Below are 17,452 nucleotides of genomic sequence, written 5' to 3' on the forward strand. Positions count from 1 at the left end.
GATGGAGCGAGACATGATGTCCCAGATGTGCTCAATTGGATTCAGGTCTGGGGAACGGGTGGGCCAGTCCATAGCATCAATGCCTTCCTCTTGCAGGAACTGCTGACACACTCCAGCCACATGAGGTCTAGCATTGTCTTGCATTAGGAGGAACCTAATGTTGTTAATAAGCTGACTGGTTTGAGACCACTAAATCAACCAACATAGCGCTGCTATTAATACATACCCCAGTCCTTATTCCCAGTCCCTTCATCACTAACTGCAATGACTGCCTTTCCTTTCCCCTGGATTCCCTCGTTCCCCTCAGAACCTGCTCAGTCTCCTTCACGCACTGCTCCCTGGTACACCCCCGAGCTACGCCAGTTAAAAGCCAGTGGACGGCTGCAAGAGGACTGGTCTAGTACGTCATTCTCAAGCATACACAGATCACCTGTTAAAATATAAAAGAACGCCCTCTCAGCTGCAAGAACATTTTACCACTCCGACATCATCAACTCTGGTAAAAACAAAAAAATGTATATTCTCCACAGTGAACCGCCTACTTCAGTCTCCTGAAAACTTCCCTGCAGACCCTTCACCCGAACAGCGCCACAAGTTCAGTACTTCCCTCCTGTCCTCACTGGCATAATAAACTCCTCCTTCACCACTGGCATCGTACCCTCCATCCTCAAAAAGTTAAACGCTGACCCCGATGTCCTGAACAACTTTGTTCCCATCTCAAACCTTACCTTCCTCTCCAAAATACTGGAGCAGGTTGTGGCCACTCAACTTCAATAACCTTCACAAACCATTCCATTACGGTTTCCGCTCCAAACACAGCACTGAAACAGCCCTGGTCAAAAATCACCAACGACCTCTTTCGTGCAGCTGCACCTCTCCCGTCCACTCCTCATGGAATGTCTGGCTGGTGTTGGTGTCATGGGTGTTGCACTCTCCTGGTTTTCCTCCTACCTCACTGACCGCCAACAGTTTGTGCAACTGAAATATCACAGATCAAGTTCACTTCTGCTATGCTGATGACACCCAATTCTACCTCTCCACCAAACCCCCCACTCCCCTCCCTCCCACATCAGCTGCCTTCAAGACATTCGGAGCTGGATGATCATGAACCTAAAACTTACCAGTAACAAGACAGGGGTCAAGCTCATCCGCTACAAATCCACTCTCAGCACAACTTCCGCTATAGATGGTTTCCCGGGGCTCTGCCAACACAAGTCAAACGCCTCCTGGACAGTTCCCTCTCATTCAACCCCAAATAAAAACCATCGCCAGGACAGCATTCTTTCACCTCCGCAATATCTCCAGGCTCCGCCCCTCACTGTCACACTCCAGCACCAAAACCCTCATCACTATTGAAACACTCTCCCACCCAAACTCACCAACAGACTTCCACTGGTCAAGAACTCTGCTGCACCAGATCAACCGAACACATCACACCAATCCACACTGGCTCCCTGTGTAATTCCATATTAACTTTAAGACACTCCTCCCCACCCACAACCTGGCACCCACCTACCTCTCTGACCTTCTCCTAGCCTATGCCCCCTCTCGCTCCCCCTCTGCTGGTCTCCTTGTCACCCCCCCCCAATTTGCCTCTCCACCATGGGTGCCCGGGCTGCTGTGCACCCAGCCTCTAGAATGCACTCCCCCCACACATAGAACATCCAGACATATACAACATTCTCATTCAAAAACTTCATAAAAACACATCCTCTTCAAGGATACCTATAGCCTGTGTTCTATAATTGACTCTGCCCCACCCCAAATACTTGTGAAACGTTAACTTTCACTGCCTACCAGCTCTCGAAAACTCAAGGCCGCATTCAATCTTCTCCCTACAGTTTTCAGCCATGGACTGCCTCATGTGAACTACAATCCTGCTGACGCTGTGTTTCAACATCATCACTTGTGATATGGCTTTCGAAAAACACGGTCATTACCTTTCACAAGCAAGAAAGGTTCACTTACTCTAGCACAGATCCATACAGCTATGGGGGCCTCAATCAAACCAAACTACACTTCCCGAGTTAGATTACACACAGGTGTTCAGAGGATGCTAGATAGCTAATTAGCACAGGTGGTCTCCGCTTGTCTTCCGGCTGTTTTCCGTAAAACAAGCGCTGTAACATGGGAGATATGGCCGTGTGGGAACACTAACACTATCAATGTGTGTATCAATTGAACTTTTAGTTTTAATACAATTATTCTCACTGATATGAAAGATAAGGTCCTTATGCTTCCAAAACCATACCGCAAGTGACGTGTGTTTATGTTCAGATTGGGCACCGGGGCTCTTAATTAACAAAACTTCCCCATACAGAAGATGCCTTAGTCCAATGACTTGTGTAATGTCATAGAACTGAGCATCATGATAAATGGCTAACTGCCTGCCAGACAAGTCAAAACGACTCTGCTGGCTTGCATAGCAATAAAGCTGATTTTTAAATATATATATTTGCATCCATTTGGGTGCGATAACATTTGGGTCCGATGTAGACTAGACCCACTTTGATTCACCCTCATCTCTGACATATTTTGGGTCGACCCACCTCGGATWCAAATCGGAATTGATTTTCAAAAAATGACTGGGTCCTGTAGGTGTTGGATGGGAATTTCACAGGTCCAATTCAGTTCAGATCTCAATTTCAGGATATGAGAAGACCTCTAATGTGTAAGGTTAGATGGTGGTGAAATGTATTTTTCCATTTCCCTTTTCTCATTTATTATTTGTTTTTTTAACAAAATGTGCAATTCACACTCCGACCTGTGGAATGCAGCAAACCCCAACACAGTGTCTAGTCTGTGGGAAACTCACACGAAGAAGTTAATGGACACGAACAGTGACCAAGAATAATTAACACGTTAGCCTTTTTATTATTGTTATTTAAACGTTTATTAACACCCTGGAACTCAAAATCGGACTAATTTAACTGCAAAGTATCACATACTTACCGCATGTTGTGTTTAATTCGTGTTGGTTACAGGACTTGGGTGATAGATGTTATCTAGGTAACGCTAGTTAGCTGCTAACAATGGCTAACTCTAACTGTATGGTTTTTCATACTCAAATAGCCTCCGTCATGGAGGTACTAGCGAATGCAGCCGTGGCAGAGATCTGTAAACTCGTAGACGACGACTATGCAGTGTTTCGTTTAGAAATAACTCAAGGCCAGAAAGAAAACAGGGCATTACGGAGGAAACTACTGGAAGTTAAGGTGGCACGGGAGCGCGCAGAGAAGACATTACGAGAGCGCGTCCTCACCAGTCGACCCAGTAGTGTCAAGATCCTCGACAGATACAGAGGATTGGCAAGAGGTACATTTTGCAGAAGGCCGAGGCTTAGCCTTTCGCCCCGTTCCGCTATGCACCTGTGTAGATGTAATACCCAGAATTGGGTCTTGGTCAGTTTTTAGATAGATAATCAGAGGAATTGTTGCATACTATCATGTTCAAACAAGATTCTTGATTTACTGCATTTACTATTATTTACTCAATGAAAACAATGTGATGCATCGAACATAATACAGCGATCAATAAATAGTATATCAAGAAGTTATGAGTGTTACCWTACATCCTTGCCAATGGTAGACAGTATTAATAGTGTACAATATAGTGTTGAGCATTGACAGTAGTTAACCTAATCACCTCTTTTCCCCCATCACTCTCTCAGGTGAAGGACATCTCACTGGAGGCCACAGGAGCTTTGCGAAGCCAGCGGGACGCAATACATGGAGAGATGACCAACCAATAACTTTTGATGAGGGGAGCGGAACCTCAACCCAGCACGTTATCTTGATAGAGGTTAATGTAATAGTGCTACATTACAAATAATTACAGTTACTTTGTAAATCAAATGTGGCCGTTTATTTCAGAAAGGCTCCCCTCAGCTATTKATTGTCTTACATGTACATCCTCATTTATCTGCCATAGGGGAGCTTGTGAGACTTCTCTTCGACATTGTTATCCAATTCAACTCATGTGCCGAGAATAACCTCATCTCTTCTTGTGTCAGTCTGCAGATGTAGAGGCTGCAGGTCCTGGAGAATCATCTCTGGTCAAGCAGGAGAGGATTGAAGGAGAGGAGGACCCACAACACAGCAGAGACATCCGGACTGGAGCAGCGGCTGTACTGGTACCTCCTGTAGCCACGAATCACTTATCCACCGCCGTGCCCCTGCCCAGGGCCCGATGCAGCATCACGGAGGTCAGTGGAACACAGAACGCCGTCCTCAAGTCAGAGACGGACACCAAGACTTTAACTGTAACACAAAGGCTTTTACACACAGGATCTGACCACAGGCTAGACCCAGAGAGACAGGAGCTGGGGAAACTGGGCTGTCCACTTGCTCCCAGATCAGAGTATTTACTTTACGGTAACCCGAGACCGAGGACGGTTCATTCCCATCGGGACCCAGGTAACGCGTTAGAGACTGGCAATGATCCGTCTTGTTCTTACTCTACAGAGATGGACCCTGGCAACATGCCCTTGGGTTTAGAGACACAGACTGATCTGTCTAGAGACGACTGGAACCAGTACAGTAGTAGTGTATACTCTAAAGGGTGCCAAGATGAGAAAGGGGAGGGTCTGGTTGTAGATGAGGTGACTGTGAAAGTGGAGGGGGATGCTCCTCTGGCATGGAATGTAGACGAGACTCACTTAGGAGAAGGACACTCACAAGGCAGAGATTTCTTAGATTACAGGGGAAGCTTAAAGACTAATCTAAATGTCGCCACCCACTCCCCTTTAGACACATTCAGGGATCGCGACCCAGTGTCCACTTCGATGGGGTCTTCCGATTCACACGGCCGCGTCTTTTTTGATCAGGTTTTGAACTCAAACGACACGGCTAGAGCCCAGGCTCAGGGAGGGGTAACAACATCAGGCAATAGTAAAGAGAAACGGTTCCGTTGCATGTTCTGTAACAAAGGCTTCAGCTGCCCTCAGAAGGTGGAAATTCACCAGAGGGTCCACACTGGGGAGAAACCCTTCAGCTGTACCCAGTGTCACATGCGCTTCGCCCTGGCTGGCAACCTGAAGAGACATCAGAGGGTCCACACAGGGGAGAAACCCTTCAGCTGCCCCCAGTGTGAGAAGAGATTCTCCCAGGCTGGTGACCTGAAGAGGCACCAGAGGGTCCACACAGGGGAGAAACCCTTCAGCTGTACCCAGTGTGACATGCGCTTCGCCCTGGCTGGCAACCTGAAGATGCACCTGAAGGTCCACACGGGAGAAAAGCAGTTTGCCTGTACACACTGCGGGAAGAGCTTCTCAGAGAGGAGCTACCTCAGTATACACCAGCAGAAAAACCATTCCACTCTATAACATAGAAAGTAACCATTCCACTCGATATCCTCTGACGTTTAGATGAAACCCTGCACAAAGAGAAATTGGTATTGTTGTCAGCGGAAAAGATGCAAAGATTCTTTTGGAATGARGAGTGTAACAGATTTCAGTGTTGAATATTGCATCCAGGCATTGTGTGATATACACTGAGTGTATGAAACTTTAAGAACACCTTCCTAATACTGAGTTGTACCACCCCCTTTTGCCCTCAGCACAGACGCAATTCGTCGGGACATAGACTTTACAAGATGTCGAAAGCATTTCACAGGGATGCTGGCCCATGTTGACTCCAATGCTTCCCACATTTGTGTCAAGTTCCTTTGTGGTGGACCATTCTTGATACACATAAACAAACCCATCAGCGTTGCCGTTCTTGACACAAACCAGTGCACCTACATTTACCCCATTTAAAGGCACTTAAATATTTTGTCTTGCCCATTCACCATCTGAATGGCACACATACACAATCCCTGTCTCAATTGCCTCGAGGCTTAAAATTCCTTCTTTAACCGTTCTCCTCCCCTTCATCTACACTGATTGAAGTGGATTTAACAAGTTACATCAATAAGGGATCATAGCTTTCAGCTGGATTCACCTGGTCAGTCTATCAGAGCTTAATGTTCATAATGTTTTTTACACTCAGTGTATAAGCCTAATGAGTCTCTTACATATTGTGTTTGTACTGTGTAGGATATATAATGTTCACAAATGCCTATTTCATTACTTCCATTCAACTACTTTATTTCCCCCCCAAAAAGCACCCTAGTCCTTGCCAATGACAAGCATACCCATCACATGATGCAGCCACCATTATGCTTGAAAATAGTGGTACTCAGTGATATGTTGTGTTCGATTTGCCCCAAACAAAACGCTTTGTATTCAGGACAAAGTTTATTACTGAAGTGCCATTTTGCAAACAGGATGCATGTTTTGGAATATTTWTTTTTCTGTACACGCTTTCTTCTTTTCACTCTGTCATTTAGGTTAATATTATGGAGTAACTACAATGTTGTTGATCCATCCTCTGTTTTCTCCTATCACAACCATTAAACTCTAACTGTTTTAAAATCACCATTGGCCTCATGGTGAAATCTCAGAGCAGTTTCCTTCCTCTCCGGCACCTGAGTTAGGAAGGACGCCTGTATCTTTGTCATGACTGGGAGTATTGATGCACCATCCAAAGTGTAGTTAATAACTTCATCATGCTCAAAGAGATATTCAGCGTCTGCTTTTTTATTTCACAATTCTACCAATAGGTGCCCTTTTTTGCAAGGCATTGAAAAAAACTCCCTGGTCTTCATGGTTGAATCTGTGCTTGAAATTCACTACTCAATTGAGGGACCTTACAGATCAATCAATCAATCAAATTTATTTATAAAGCCCTTTTTACATCAGCCGATGTCACAAAGTGCTATACGGAAACCCAGCCTAAAACCCCAAACAGCAAGCAATGCAGATGTAGAAGCACGGTGGATAGGAAAAARTCTAGAAAGGCAGGAACCTAGGAAGAAACCAGGCTTTGAGGGGTCCTCTTCTGGCTGGCCCGGGTGGAGATTTTAACAGTACATGGCCAAGTTGTTCAAACGTTCATAGATGACCAGCAGGGTCAAATAAGAATAATAATCACGGTGGTTGTAGAGGGTGCAACAGGTCAGCACCTCAGGAGTAAATGTTAGTTGGCTTTTCATAGCCGATTAGTCAGAGGTAGAGACAGCAGGTACGGTAGAGAGAGAGTCGAAAACAGCAGGTCTGGGACAGGTAGCACCTCCAGTGAACGGGTCAAGGTTCCATAGCCGCAGGCAGAACAGTTGAAACTGGAGCAGCATCACGACCAGATGGACTGGGGGCGGCAAGGAGTCATCAGGCCAGGTAGTCCTAAGGCATGGTACTGGGGCTCAGGTCCTCAGAGAGAAAAGAGAAAGAAAGAGAGAATTAGAGGGAGCATACTTATATTCACACAGGACACCGTGGCCCCGTCCGACGATACCCCCGGACAGGGCCAAACAGGCAGGATACAACCCCACCCACTTTGCCAAAGAACAGCCCCCACACCACTAGAGGGATATCTTCAAACCACCAACTTACTACCCTGAGACAAGGCCGAGTATAGCCCACAAAGATCTCCCCAACGGCACGAACCCGAGGGGGGCGCCAACCCAGACAGGAAGATCACGTGAGTGACTCAACCCACTCAAGTGACGCACCCCTCCTAGGGACAACATGGAAGAGCACCAGTAAGCCAGTGACTCAGCCCCRGTAATAGGGTTAGAGGCAGAGAATCCCAGTGGAGAGAGGGGAACTGGCCAGGCAGAGACGGCAAGGGTGGTTCATTGCTCCAGTGGCTTTCCGTTCACCTTCACACCCCTGGGCCAGACTACACTCAATCATAGGACCTACTGAAGAGATGAGTCTTCAATAAAGACTTAAAGGTTGAGACCGAGTCTACATCTCTCACATGGATAGGCAGACCATTATTCCATAAAAATTGAGCTCTATAGGAGAAAGCCCTGCCTCCAGTCGTTTGCTTAMAAATTATAGGGACAATAAGGAGGCCTGTGTCTTGTGACCGTAGCGTACGTGTAGGTATGTACGGAAGGACCAAATGAGAAAGATAGGTAGGAGCAAGCCCATGTAATGCTTTGTAGGTTAGCAGTAAAACCTTGAAATAATTGTATGTGTGGGGTAATCATTCAAAAATCATGTTAAAAACTATTAATGAACACAGAATGAGTCCATGCGAGTTATGTAATTTGTTAAGCACATTTTTACTCCTGAACTTATTTAGACTTGCCATAACAAAGGGGTGGAATACTTACTCAAGACATTTGAGCTTTTAATTTTGTATTTAAAAAATGTAATTGCATAGATCAGAGACATCTCAATTTACTATAATTTAAATTCAGACAGTAACAACAAAATGTATATTAAGGGCAGTGAATACTTTGAAGGCACTGTAAAACTACTCTGCATTACATACTGCAATGGGTATTCCAACCCCGAGCCCCAGCCTGTTCTTGCTGATTAAACACTTTTTTTGTGTGCTGCCTAACCAATGGCTGTGGTGTGTAGGTCTACGATGGCAGTTCAGGTCGAGAGTCAAAGTCTTCTTAACATAATTTTTTATTGTTGTATTAGGCCTAGTCCAAGAAAATGTACTGTTGCGTGCAGACTAGCAAATAGCCTATGTTCTGTCCGTTTGAGAAGGAGAACGTGAAGATGAGGACCCGAGGTCAACTTTGATCGCTTTTATAAAAAAACTAGGTTTCTTGTCCACGATGTATTTATCAGAGTTATTGACCTCACAATAAGCACGATTCAAGTCATTTACATTGTCGTGCCCAAACTTGAAGCAGCAGCCACAGCACAATTGAAAATGGACAGCTCATGGCGCTTGAAAGTAGGCAAATTGGAGTAGGCATAATTCATTTCTCCAGTCTTAATTTTACTAACAACGAGGGCTTTGTGTTGAAGCCTATTTCTTACTATTGAATAAATATAGGTAGTCTTGCCTGTTTGACAGACGGAATTAGGCTATAGGCTGATATATCCATAGATTTGACGGTCAATTCCTCCACCCACCATGCACTTTAAATAGCCTATCTCTGTGTCAGTGAAGGGCTGTTAAATTAAAACCAAGGCTCGAATTGAGAGGGTATAACATAGGCCTACCATTTTATTAAAGACAATTGTGAAAAACACAGGCCTACCCCTTAGCTTTTGAAGAAATTAAACAGATCCGATTATAGGTGATCTTTAACAGCGCTTTGGTCCGTGATGCTTTATGCTCGAAACAAACTGTAAAATAGCCGGGAAATACGTGACTCCGATATATGGGGTTATCATCGTTTCGTTTCTTTGACATTCAGATGCTGAGCTACAACCTATACTCGAGGAGACAAAACATTTACTTTGCTTGGGAAGTAATCTAATTCTGTCACTATCAATGTATTAGTATTCCCTTTCTGTATACCATAAGACGTTCAAACCCTGACAGCTTTTAGGGGAACACTTGTGACTTCTCGTTGGGTTAAGCCACAGAAGAAGAGTAGCCAGCAGTTAAAGCTCACATTTTCTTAGTTGGTAGGCCTACTTTGTTTGGGGTGGAAAGGTATAGGCCTAACTTTCGAAAGTACCATGCTCAGATTCCTAATGACGTCACAAATTAAATAATTTGCAGACAGGGACAGTTTTGTTGCAAACAAGACACACTGATTTGGCATTGGAGGAATATGATAAGATGAACACCGTCTCTCTCTCTGTCCATCCTTAGCCTGTATGATAATGGGCTTCTGTACACTTACAGTTGAAATGTTACATACACCTTAACTTGGGTAAAACGTTTRGGGTAGCCTTCCACAAGCTTCCCACAATAAGTTGGGTGAATTTTGGCCCATTCCTCTTGACAGAGCTGGTGTAACTGAGTCCGGTTTGTAGGCCTCCTTGCTCGCACACGCTTTTTCAGTTCTTCCCACACATGTTCTACAGGATGAGGTCAGGGCTTTGTGATGGCCACTCCAATACATTGACTTTGTTGTCCTTGAGCCATTTTGCCACAACTTTGGAAGWATGCTTGGGGTCATTATGCATTTGGAAGAACCATTTGCYACCAAGCTTTAACTTCCTGACTGATGTCTTGAGATGTTGCTTCAATATATCCACATCATTTTCCTCCCTCATGGTGCCATCTATTTTGTGAAGTACACCAGTCCCTCCTGCAATAAAGCACCCCCACAACATGATGCTGCCACCCCGTGCTTCATGGTTGGGATGGTGTTCTTCGGCTTGCAAGCCTCCCCCCTTTTTCCTCCAAACATAACGATGGTCATTATGGCCAAACAGTTCTATTTTTGTTTCATCAGACCAGAGGACATTTCTCCAAAAAGTACAATCTTTGTCCCCATGTGCAGTTGCAAACCGTAGTCTGGCTTTTTTATGGTGGTTTTGGAGCAGTGGCTTCTTCCTTGCTGAGTGGCCTTTCAGGTTATGTTGATATAGGACTCGTTTTACTGTGGATATAGATACTTTTGTACCTGTTTCCTCCAGCATCTTCACAAGGTCCTTTTCTGTTGTTCTGGGATTGATTTGCACTTTTCACACGAAAGTGCGTTCATCTCTAGGAGACAGAATGCATCTCCTTCCTGAGCGGTATGCCGGGTGCGTGGTCCCATGGGGTTTATACTTGCGTACTATTGTTTGCACAGATGAACGTGGTACCTTCAGGTGTTTGGAAATTGCTCCCAATGATGAACCAGACTTGTGGAGGTCTACAATTGTTTTTCTGAGGTTTTGGCTGATTTCTTTTGATTTTCCCATGATGTTAAGCAAAGAGACACTGAGTTTGAAGGTAGGCCTTGAAAAACATCCACAGCTACACCTCCAATTGACTCAAATTATGTCAATTAGCCTATCAGAAGCTTCTAAAGCCATGACATAATTTTCTGGAATTTTCCAAGCTGTTTAAAGGCACAGATAACTTAGTGTATGTAAACTTCTGACCCACTGGAATTGTGATACAGTGAATTATAAGTGAAATAATCTATCTGTAAACAATTGTTGGAAAAATTACTTGTGTCATGCACAAAGTAGATGTCCTAACCGACTTGCCAAAACTATAGTTTGTTAACAAGAAATTTGTGGAGTGGTTGAAAAACGAGTTTTAATCACTTCAACCTAAGTGTATGTAAACTTCCGACTTCAACTGTATGTAGGTATTACATTAAAAATCAGCCTTTTCCAGCTACAATAGTGATTTACAACATTAACAATGTCTACACTGTATTTCTGATCAATTTGATGTTGTTTTATTGGACAAAGAATGTGCTTTTCTTTAAAAAACAAGGACATTTCTAAGTGACCCCAAACTTTTGAACGGCAGTGTACGTCCAGTAAAACATGGTGCAGCCAATTGTACATGACTCATCGGAGGCAGAAAGGTTTGGAAGCCCATTCCCACCACGCCAAAAAAATAACAAATGTATACTGTCTCAAAATGTCAAGATATTAACTCTACATCTCGAGATAGTATAGAACATATATATAGAATATGTTTATTCATTTGTAGCATCTATCCGTGTTGTAGAGATAGGCACAGCCAGAAAACGTGTGGTGAGCTGGCATATGCCCCAACACTTTTTGATTCAGTGTGATAAAAAATATTGACACAAAAGCATTGAAAATAGGGACAAAGTACTGTTGTTTACACTGATTTGCTTCATGATTTGACAACTTGTGCACAAATAATCTGTGTTTCAGTCTGATCAACTGTAGCCTACTGATAACAACCACAGCTTCAGGTAGCCTAGAGAAGCCTATAGGCTCTGATCCCCTCCTGCCAGGGGAAACGAAGCGGTAACGTTGTGTATTTATATCTTAAGCTATGAATTTATAGCCTAAAATAGGCCTATTTATTTGTGTTAAGAAAAAATGTGAATGTGATCAAATTTAGTTTATATTCAAACTTTGGGTGGATCGTCTACCTAGAACTTATCAATCCAAAGTTATTGCCTGGAATCAATCAATCAACACAATAGTGATGACATACTGTGTGAGTAACTTTTTAACTACAGATGCATATGCCTACACAATGCCACCCTGCTTAAAGCAAACTCACACGTTAGTTCTATTGTCCAATCGCAGATGTCTATTTTTTTAAACCATATGACCTGATTAGAAACAATCTGGTCCCATCATAGCTCATATAAAACCGTTTTACAGCTGATTTATTACTACCCTCCAACTAGGGTCCAAAGTTTTGTTAGCCCAGTGGTTCTCAAACCTCTCCTCAGGGACCCCCAGATGTTTCAATGTTTTAGCCATGAACTAGTTCAACTGATTCACCTAGTCAAGGGCTTGATGATTAGTTGACAAGTTGAATTAGATATGCTAGCTCTGGGATGGAAACTGACTATCCTACACATCCTCGACTTTGGCGATGTAATTTATGAAATAGCCTTCAACACTCTACTCAGCAAACTGGATGCAGTCTATCACAGTGCCATCTGTTTTGTCACCAAAGCCCCATATACCACCCACCACTGCAACCTGTATGCTCTAATCGGCTGGCCTTTGCTACATATTCTTCGCCAGACCCATTGGCTCCAGGTCATCCATAAGTCTTTGCTATGTAAAGCTCCACCTTATCTCAGCTCACTGGTCACGATAACAACACCCACCCGTAGCACGTGCTCCAGCAGGTATATCTCATTGGTCACCCCCAAAGCCAACACCTCCTTTGGCCGCCTTTCCTTCCAGTTCTCTGCTGCCAATGACTGGAACGAATTACAAAAATCGCTGAAGCTGGAGACTTATGTTTCCCTCACTAACTTTAAACCTCAGCTATCTGAGCAGCTAACCGACCGCTGCAGCTGTACATAGCCCATCTGTAAATAGCTCATCCAATCTACCTACCTCATCCCCATATTGTTTTTATTTACTTTTCTGCTCTTTTTCACACCAGTATTTCTACTTGCACATCATCATCTGCTTCTATAAACCAATGAGGAGATGGGAGAGGCAGGACTTGCAGCGCGATCTGCGTCAGAAATAGGAATGACTTCTATTTTAGCCCTTAGAAACGCAGACGCTCGTTGGCGCGCGGGAGCAGTGTGGGTGCAATAATTGAATAACATATATTCCTACATTTATTTTGCAACGCTCGTGCACGCGACGCGAGCGGTGTAGTCTGGGTATTACATGCTGACCAGACCGGACACATCGCGTAGCAAAATAAATTTGGTTCAGAATTCGTTTTGATATGTTAATCTGCGTGTCATGATCGCGTTTGGTGTAGGGGGACAAAATATATTTATGCACGATGGTGCACGCGCGCAGCCGGTTTGGGTTCCGTGTTAGGCTGGTGCTTGACAGTCTGCCGTTCAGCTCTGTGGACAACGAATCCCACTGTTAGGGCGGGGATACAAGCATCTCGTCATTATATCCAGTATCTCTGGTACCGTATTGCAAAGAACAGAGCGCATGGCTTTTTATTTAGCCACACCATTTGCACTATGACCCTAACCAATAACATCCTTTCCCTACAGGAAACAATGACCAAGAACAATTTCCACGTTAGCGTTTTTATTGTTGCAATTTTTACGTTTATTAGCACCAAGTTAATTAAAAGTACTACTAATTTAACTGCACAGCATCACATATTTACCCCATGTAGTCTTTAATTCGCGTTGGAGACAGTACTTGGTTGATTGACGTTATCTAGGCAACGCTAGCTGCTAACGGTAACTAACAATGGCTAACTGTATGGTTTTTCACACTCAAATAGCCTCCATCATGGAGGTACTAGCGAATTCAGCCGTGGCAGAGATCAGTAAACTCGTAGACGACGACTATGCAGTGTTTCGTTTGGAAATAACTCAAAGCCAGAAAGAAAACAGGACATTGAGGAGGAAACTACAGCTACTGGAACTGAAGGTAGCACGGGAGCGCGCCGAGAGGACAATGCGAGAGCGATACAGAGGAATGGCAAGAGGTACATTTTGCAGAAGGCCAAGGCTGCGGGGGCTCTCGTTCCGTTTCGCATGTATTTAGAAGTGTTACCTAGAATTGTGTCTTCCTCAGTTTTTGATAGCCAAGTAATCAGGGGAAGTATTGCATACTATCTTGCGCATTTGTTGTATTTTACTTTTATATCACGAGGCAGGCAAATTAAGAACAAATTCTTATTGCACAAAGACACTCTCATATTGTTACCAGATTCTTGATTTACTGAATGTACTATTATCATACTTTTAAAGATAATGTGACGGATGGAACATAATCAATCAATAAATAGTATGTCAACAAGTTATGAGAAGTGTTACCTTACATTCCTGCCAATTGTAGACTGTGTAAATAGTGCATAATATAGCTTTGAGCATTCACATTATCTAATTTAACCACCCCTTTCCCCCAATCACTCTCTTAGGTGAAGGACATCTCACTGGAGGCCACAGGAACGTTGTAAAGCCAGCGGGACACAACGGGTGGAGAAATGACCAACCCATATCTATAGATGAGGGGAGTGGAACCTCAACCCAGCATGTTATCGTGATAGAGGTTAGTGTCGTAGTGTWACAAAAAATTACAGTACATCAAATGTGACTTGATCATTTCAGAAATGCTCCCCTAAGCTATTCACTGGCTTACAACAATATTTATCTGCTCTAGGGAGGTTTGAGACTTCCCTATGACATTGTCATCCAATTCAACCATTGTACCGATTATAACCTCCTCTGTTCTTGTGTCAGTCTGTAGATGCAGAGGCTGCAGGTCCTGGGGTCAAGCAGGAGAGGACTGAAGGAGAGGACCCACGGCACAGCAGAGACATCCAGACTGGAGCAGCGGCTGGAGTGGTGCCCCCTGTAGCCACAGAGGACCTGACCGCCGCGCCCCAGGCTAGGACCCGTTGCAGCATCCCGGAGGTCAGTGGAATGCTGAACGCCGCCCTCAAGTCAGAGACGGACGCCGAGACTTTAACTGTAACACACCGGCTCTTACACACAGGATCAGACCACAGATCAGACCCAGAGAGACTGGTGCTGGGGCCACTTGTCTGTCCTCCTGCTCCTGGCTCAGATTACTTACCAGTATTTCATCAGAGCCAGAGGACGGTTCATTCCCGTGGAGATGGTGACGTGTTAGACACTGGGGTTGATGATCTGTCTTGTTCTTATGATACAGAGATGGACCCTGGCAACATATCCTTAGGTTTAGAGACCCAGACTGATCTGTCTAGAGGGGACTGGAACCGGTACAGTAGTAGTGTATACTCCGAAGGGTGCCTAGATAAGAAAGGGGAGGTTATAGTGGTAGATGAAGTGACTGTGAAAGTAGAGGGCGATGCTCCTCCCACATGGAATGCAGATAGTCACCTAGGAGACGGACACTCACAGGGCAGAGATTTCTTAGATTACAGGGGAAGCTTAGAGACAAATCTAAATGTCACAACCAATTCTCCTTTACACGCGTTCAGGGATCGCAATCCAGTGTCCACGTCGATGGGGCCTTCAGATTCACACGGCCGTGTCCATTTCGATCAGGTATTGAACTCAAACAACAGGGCTAGAGCCCAGGCTCAGGGAGGGGGAGCCACATCAGGCAATAGTAAAGAGAAACGATTCTTCTGCATGTTCTGTAACAAAGGCTTCAGGTGCCTCCAGAAGGTGGAGATCCACCAGAGGGTCCACACAGGGGAGAACCCCTTCAGTTGTACCCAGTGTGAGAAGAGGTTCTCCCGCCAGGACCACCTGAAGAGGCACCAGATGGTCCACACAGGGGAGAAACCGTTTAGCTGCCCCCAGTGCGAGAAGAGGTTCTCCCGCCAGGACCAGCTGAAGATGCACCTGAAGGTCCACACGGGAGAAAGGCCGTTTGTCTGTACACACTGCGGGAAGAGGTTCTCAGAGAGGAGCTACCTCAGGATACACCAGCAGAAAATGCACACGGCCCTTGTATAGTGACATGTAATCAGGATGAAAGTAAGGCGGTCCTGACGGCATCCCAGCAAAATAAATAGTGGGGTTACGCCGTACCGGTAAAACATGAGCCTATCACAATAATTAAAACAAAATGTTTAAAAAAACTGGAGGCTATTATACCTTTATTTTTCATTTAGGCTACCGCATATCAGAGGCATGAACAATTTGCGAATGGACTTGAAAACGAGTGGTATAACTTATTCTCCAAAATGCAATGTGGCTCGACGAGGGCACTGACATTTTTCCAAGGCAGAGATGAATGGCTGACACAGACGCGTGGACAGCAGTATAAATTCTGACCTAATGAAAATCTTCAAAATGTCATTACACGTTGTGGTGGTTTGTGTGACAGATGTCTCTTTCCATTTCCATGTTTGGAGGCTGGAAATACAGTGTCTTCAGAAATGATTCATATCCCTTGACTTATTCCACATTTTGTTGTGTTTTAGCCTGAATTCAAACTTGATTTAAAAAAATGCTGTTTTTAGAAATGTTTGCAAATTTGTTAAATGGAATACAGTTATCTAATTTACGTACAATTCACAATCCTGAGTCAATACATGTTATAATCACCTTTGGCAGTGTTTACATCTGTGAGTCTTTCTGGGTAATTCTCTAAGAGCTTTGTATACATGGATTGTACAATATTTGCACATTATTATTTTTTAAAAATTATTCAATTGCTAGACAGCCATTTTCAACTCTTGCCATATATTTTCAAGCTGATTTAAGTCAAGACATTTGTTGTCTTGGTAAGTGTATATTTTGCCTTATGATTTAGGTTATTGTCCTGCTGAAAMGTGAATTCTTTCCCGGTGTCTGGAGGAAAGCATACTGTACCAGGTTTTCCTCTAGGATTGTTGCCTGTACTTAACTCTTAACTTCTGTTTCTCTTTTATCCTGAAAACCCCCACAGTCCTTAACCATTACAAGCATACCCATAACATGATGCAGCCATCACTATGCTTGAAAATATGGTGAGTGGTACTCAGTAATGTGTTGTATTGGATTTGCCCCAAACATAACACTGTTTTAACATTTTTTTACAGTATTACTTTAGTGCCTTGTTGCAAACAGGATGCATGTATAGGAATTGTGTTATTCTGTAGAGGCTTTCTTATTTTCACTCTGTCAATTAGGTTAGTATTGTGGAGTATCTACAACTTTCTTGAGCCATCCTCAGTTTTCTCCTGTCACAGCCATTAAACTCTAACTATTTTAAAGTCACCACTGGCCTCATGATTGAATCCCTGAGCGGTTTCCTTCCTCTCTGGCAACTGAGTTAGGAAGGACGCCTGTATCTTTGTAGTGACTGTGTATTGATACACCATCCAAAGTGTAATGAATAACTTAATGCTCAAAGGGATATTCAGTGTCTGCTTACATATATTTTTTTAAATAGCTATATGTGACCTTCTTTGCGAGGCATTGGAAAACCTCCCTGGTCTTTGTGGTTGAATCTGTGTTTGAAATTCGCTGTTCGACTGATGGACCTTGTAGATAATTGCATGTGTGTAGTACAGAGATGAAGTCATTAAAAAATACTGTTAAACTTTATTGCTGAACTTATTTAGACTTGCCATAAAGGGGTAGAATACTTAATTACTAATTAATTAGTAAAAATTTCAAAAAAGAT

General features: G+C 43.8%; 3 protein-coding genes across 4 annotated transcripts in view; all 3 read left to right on the forward strand.

The window, feature by feature from the left end:
• Positions 1-17,452, forward strand: part of LOC139028583 (uncharacterized) — a 102,118-nt gene that overhangs the window by 63,712 nt on the left and 20,954 nt on the right. The window lies entirely within an intron of this gene.
• LOC112081210 (uncharacterized) lies at positions 2,813-6,415 on the forward strand. Of its 2 annotated transcripts, none has more exons than XM_070446410.1 (3): positions 2,813-3,315; positions 3,671-3,807; positions 4,013-6,415. In XM_070446410.1, exons 1-3 carry the CDS (start codon positions 3,033-3,035, stop codon positions 5,321-5,323), a joined length of 1,731 nt encoding a protein of 576 aa, XP_070302511.1. In that variant the 5' UTR covers positions 2,813-3,032; the 3' UTR covers positions 5,324-6,415. The 2 variants fall into 2 exon arrangements, with proteins under 2 accessions (XP_070302511.1, XP_070302512.1); XM_070446411.1 differs by having other exon boundaries at positions 3,671-3,801.
• Positions 13,267-17,043, forward strand: LOC111971289 (uncharacterized). Its single transcript, XM_024147434.2, has 3 exons — positions 13,267-13,829; positions 14,265-14,395; positions 14,587-17,043. The coding sequence occupies exons 1-3, from the start codon at positions 13,589-13,591 to the stop codon at positions 15,793-15,795; spliced, it is 1,581 nt and encodes a 526-aa protein (XP_024003202.1). The 5' UTR covers positions 13,267-13,588; the 3' UTR covers positions 15,796-17,043.

The sequence above is a fragment of the Salvelinus sp. IW2-2015 genome, linkage group LG13 (genome assembly GCF_002910315.2).
Source record: "Salvelinus sp. IW2-2015 linkage group LG13, ASM291031v2, whole genome shotgun sequence".
NCBI lineage: Eukaryota > Metazoa > Chordata > Actinopteri > Salmoniformes > Salmonidae > Salvelinus > Salvelinus sp. IW2-2015.

Coding starts and splice junctions, on each gene's coding strand:
- LOC112081210 (XM_070446410.1), top strand. CDS start 3,033: ATGGCTAACTCTAACTGTATGGTTTTTCATACTCAAATAGCCTCCGTC. Junction 3,316..3,670: donor ATACAGAGGATTGGCAAGAG/GTACATTTTGCA, acceptor TCACTCTCTCAG/GTGAAGGACATCTCACTGGA. Junction 3,808..4,012: donor TTATCTTGATAGAGGTTAAT/GTAATAGTGCTA, acceptor TTCTTGTGTCAG/TCTGCAGATGTAGAGGCTGC.
- LOC111971289 (XM_024147434.2), top strand. CDS start 13,589: ATGGCTAACTGTATGGTTTTTCACACTCAAATAGCCTCCATCATGGAG. Junction 13,830..14,264: donor ATACAGAGGAATGGCAAGAG/GTACATTTTGCA, acceptor TCACTCTCTTAG/GTGAAGGACATCTCACTGGA. Junction 14,396..14,586: donor AGCATGTTATCGTGATAGAG/GTTAGTGTCGTA, acceptor TTCTTGTGTCAG/TCTGTAGATGCAGAGGCTGC.